Below are 4,144 nucleotides of genomic sequence, written 5' to 3'. Positions count from 1 at the left end.
CCGGGAGAAAAAGAAACTGGGTCCGGTACGACCTCCCGAACGGCTCAAATGAAAGTGTATAATACACGGTTTTTCGGGATTACAGGGTCCTGGAACAAAATTTTCCGGAAATCACATATAAAGTTACTCGGGCTAGATAAAGCGGCCACGCAAAATTTGAGTAGCAACGGAAGACATTTGGGGGTGCCGGTATGCAAAATTTACAATTGAAGAACCTGCTTAAATCAGCAGTGAGACATAAAAACAACATTGAGAGATAGACAAACACGGTACCAATTGAAGACGAAAGAGAAGTGAATATCAAACACATGGCTGACTGAATTTAAATTCGCAAGAGCGAGATATTCATTACTGCGAAGTTGGAATACTATTCCTTTTAATTATATCTTCATTAACATTGTGAGGCCTTTGCTTGGTATTCGGAAAAAGGCGATCTCACAAACTAAAAGCGGGACACAAACCTGTTTGTAAAGAAAAAGGAATATCAAAGGCGGGAGGGCATTCCTCCAGCAACCACTAAAGTTTCTCCGGTTATATACGCCGCATCATCAGAAGCCAAAAATGCGACAGCCGCCCCCATGTCTTCTGTTGTACCAAGACGATTAAGTAGTGTCTTCTCTTCAACTGACTTCCTCTGATACCAAAGAAATCAAATAGAAACTAATTTACTAATCAACTCACAGCATAAGCCTTTTAAATAACCGATTTGTTGAGTTCAAGTAAAATAGAGGACTCACGACTGTAGCATTGCTTGTAATGAAGTCTGCAAAATGGGTGGGTACAAAACCAGGTGCAATACTATTAACACGGGTATTTGGAGCCATTTCAGATGCCAATGCCTATACAAGTAAGAAGAAAAACATTAGCAGAATGCCTAATTCTAAAAAGTTCCTGCCTATGGCCTATGAGTGTATGGCCTATCGCGAACAATTTCTATACAAGAACCTGAGGTTCAAATAAACATGTCAAACGTGTCATTCCTGTCGGTTATGGTTGGGTTAGTTTAGGTAAACGGCATTTAGGTACAACTTGCAAGGCATTTCGGGTGTGTTTCAAACTTTCAGTGTGTTAATTATCGGGTTATTTAGGGGATAAGCTCCATAAGAGCATTATAATTCAAGTTAAATTAGATTTCGAGGCTTACTAAAGTTCATCTGTTTGGGTGCAAGTCGGAAAACTCAGGTCGGATTATCTATGATACACATATCTCTGAAACATTTTTGGGAAAGATGGTTTGGCTAACTACTAACTAGCTATGTAGATTTTAAACGAGATGAAGTACCTTGGTCAGTCCAAGAAGAGCTGTTTTTGTCACTCCATACATAGCCATTGAAGCCTGAGGTCCGAAAGCAGCAATTGATGATACAAACACAACTGCAGAGTTATTCGTCAAATGGGGTGAAGCATCCTGTAAAACAAGCAACAGTAGTTTATAAATAGCGCAGTACGAACAAAACGGAAAAGGTCATCCAAACAACGATATTTGACATGTGTTACATAGTCACCAACTAGGTGATTTTCTATGTACACTGTACATGAGAAAACAAATTTCAGGCGCAATGAGGCAATGCTCCGCACAAAATACAAGTCAGATCCTAACATGTGAGTATGTGACAATGGCATATTATTACCACAATCATCGTGAAGCACCAAACACTGGTCTAGACTTAGTAACTTACCTTCAAAAGAAGTATAGATGCCTTGACGTTGACTTCCCATAACTTATCAAGGACGGATTCCTTCGTATCTAAAATGTTATCCACAGTCGGATTAACAGCAGCATTCGATACTACCACATCAATTTTACCATATTTCTGCAAGAACAACAGGAAACCTGTCAAGTCATGTGCAAGGCAAAAGCAGTTTATAGGAAGCCAACATAGGGTGTGAAGTCTTTGGCCAGGTTTGAAAATATCCTTCAGATTATGCAACCGATTCAAGCTAGAGAAATGGTGGAATTTGCCAACGATCCACGAGTCGATAAAAACCTGAGATGTTGATTCCTGCTCGACACCCTAGAGAACACGGCTATATTTTGCTAGAATATTAAGGAATTTCTCGCACAGGGAACTAGCAAGCTACGCAATTTTGCAATTTTTTGGATTTCTGTCTTTCTGAAGAAATTTTGATAATTCAAGCTAATGTTAGATTTAAGACTAGCATATGTGGTGGATAGTGTTATGCATCCTTTTGATAATTCAAGCTAATGTTAGATTTAAGTAGCTAAGCTCACACTTTGCAGTTTGCAACGACACTAGTGACACATTGTTTATATGCAAAGTTTAGTATAGAAATATATCAGTATATGCAATGTGTTTTCCATATAATTGAACTGTTATAATTATTTCATCTCCAATGAAGTCAATGACTCACAATCAGGCTTTGGAAAAAATAATGGAATGAAAAGAACTGACTCAATAAACCCTTTACGCTTCTTATATCCTGAAGTTCGCAACATAAAGTTTATAACGAGTAATTCATAAATGGACGGTTTTCAACACAAGGGTAAATTGTTTGTTCAAGCTTCATAATTAGCAGATTAAGCTATCTGATTAGCTGTAACATGACAGCTACCCCAATCTAGTCCCAGTCTGCTAGTATATGATTATTTTTCATGTTTCAGTGGCACGATTAACTCACAAAGGTGATAAATTTGGAAGCTCGACATTTTCACTACACCCCTGGTCAAATACCATCTTCTACAACCATCACTAGCTTGCACATTTTTTTTTTGGATATTCTACGGTGTACCCCCGAGTTTTGCGGTTTTCTATGTTGTACCCCTCTTTTTTTTAAATTCTACATTGTACCCCTAAACTTCTTACTTATTTCTCCATCATAACCTCTTTTAACTCTCCATCAACTTTATCACTATCAAACGACCGTACTTTGACCTTTATTCTCCTTATTAATGTTGTATCACCATTTTATATGAGAAACATCACAAATCACTTTTAATAAGCACCAACTACTATTAAAAACATCTGTTATGATTCATGACATGATAATGGAGATTTTTTGAAATTTTAGTTAGTTTCGTACACTATTTCTTGGGCTAATGAGTAATTCAACAAACTAATAAGCAAATTTCACAGAAATTCAATGAAATTAACATCACACCAAGAAAGTAACCACCTAAACTAAATCAAAACATAAATTCAATTGAAATAATCAATTTAATCGATTCGAATTAGTAAAACACAAGATAATCAAACCTGAACAGTTTGATCAATCAAATTCTTTCTTTGCTGAGCATTTGAAACATGACAAACTATACCAAAAGCTTCAATCCCTTTGCTTTTAAGCATATCAACTGCATCATCAACATTTTTCTGCAACAACCCACATCAAAATCCAATGAACCCAGTTCAAAATTAAACAAACCCAGTAAAAATACAGAGAAATAATTTGCAAAGTAACTACTTTTCCCGTCACATTCATTGTTTACCTTTGATTAAAATCCGTTTTCACAAAGAATAAAAGAGGCAAACAAATAAATGAACCCAGATCACAATTGCGGTAGGAAACACAATTAACCATATAAAAACGATGAATTCCAGCGAAATTAAACAGACCCAAAAAAAAGAACTATTTTTTTCCGTATTAATCATTTGTTTATGTTTGATTAAAATAAGTAGTACCTGTTTGCGAGAAGAGATGATAACAGAAGCTCCTTCTAAACCAAGGCGTTCAGCTATACCGAACCCAATTCCTTGAGTTGATGCGGTGACTATGGCTACTTTTCCTACAAATCTTTTGCCAATTTTTGACATTTTGTTGATTAATTTTTGAGGTTTGATGATTATTTTGATGTATGATCAATTTTTGGATTAAAGTTTTCGACTGTGGTCTTCAAGGGGAGTTATTTTAGATTAAAATACGAGTGTTCGATCACGAGTTTCACACTTTCCGTAGATTTAGGCTCGAGTTTGGATGGTTTGGACCGAAACATAACTTAATTGAGCTGAATTAAAATTAACACTAGTGATTTTAACTAAATTTAATAGAGTATTATCGTAATAATAAGGGTAAATTGATCTTAAATAATTCACTTTTTGAAACTTACTCCCTTTATATAATTTTTTTCGAAAATTACTCCCATAAAATGTCACATTTATCAAATATTGCTCCCATTTAACATAAA

General features: G+C 35.7%; 1 protein-coding gene across 2 annotated transcripts; it reads right to left on the bottom strand.

Moving 5' to 3' along the window:
- Positions 1 to 276: 276 nt before the first annotated feature.
- Positions 277 to 3,905, bottom strand: LOC141595922 (short-chain dehydrogenase/reductase SDRA-like). Of its 2 annotated transcripts, none has more exons than XM_074415883.1 (6): positions 3,642 to 3,905; positions 3,216 to 3,332; positions 1,680 to 1,814; positions 1,283 to 1,408; positions 738 to 839; positions 277 to 634 (listed from the first exon to the last, which is right to left on the bottom strand). In XM_074415883.1, the coding sequence occupies exons 1-6, from the start codon at positions 3,771 to 3,773 to the stop codon at positions 485 to 487; spliced, it is 762 nt and encodes a 253-aa protein (XP_074271984.1). In that variant the 5' UTR covers positions 3,774 to 3,905; the 3' UTR covers positions 277 to 484. The 2 variants fall into 2 exon arrangements, with proteins under 2 accessions (XP_074271984.1, XP_074271985.1); XM_074415884.1 differs by having other exon boundaries at positions 277 to 660; positions 3,642 to 3,902.
- Positions 3,906 to 4,144: the final 239 nt, after the last annotated feature.

This window comes from Silene latifolia, chromosome 8, assembly GCF_048544455.1.
Source record: "Silene latifolia isolate original U9 population chromosome 8, ASM4854445v1, whole genome shotgun sequence".
Lineage (NCBI taxonomy): Eukaryota > Viridiplantae > Streptophyta > Magnoliopsida > Caryophyllales > Caryophyllaceae > Silene > Silene latifolia.
Note: the sequence above shows the minus strand (reverse complement) of the source record. Positions and strands in the feature narration are given on the sequence as shown.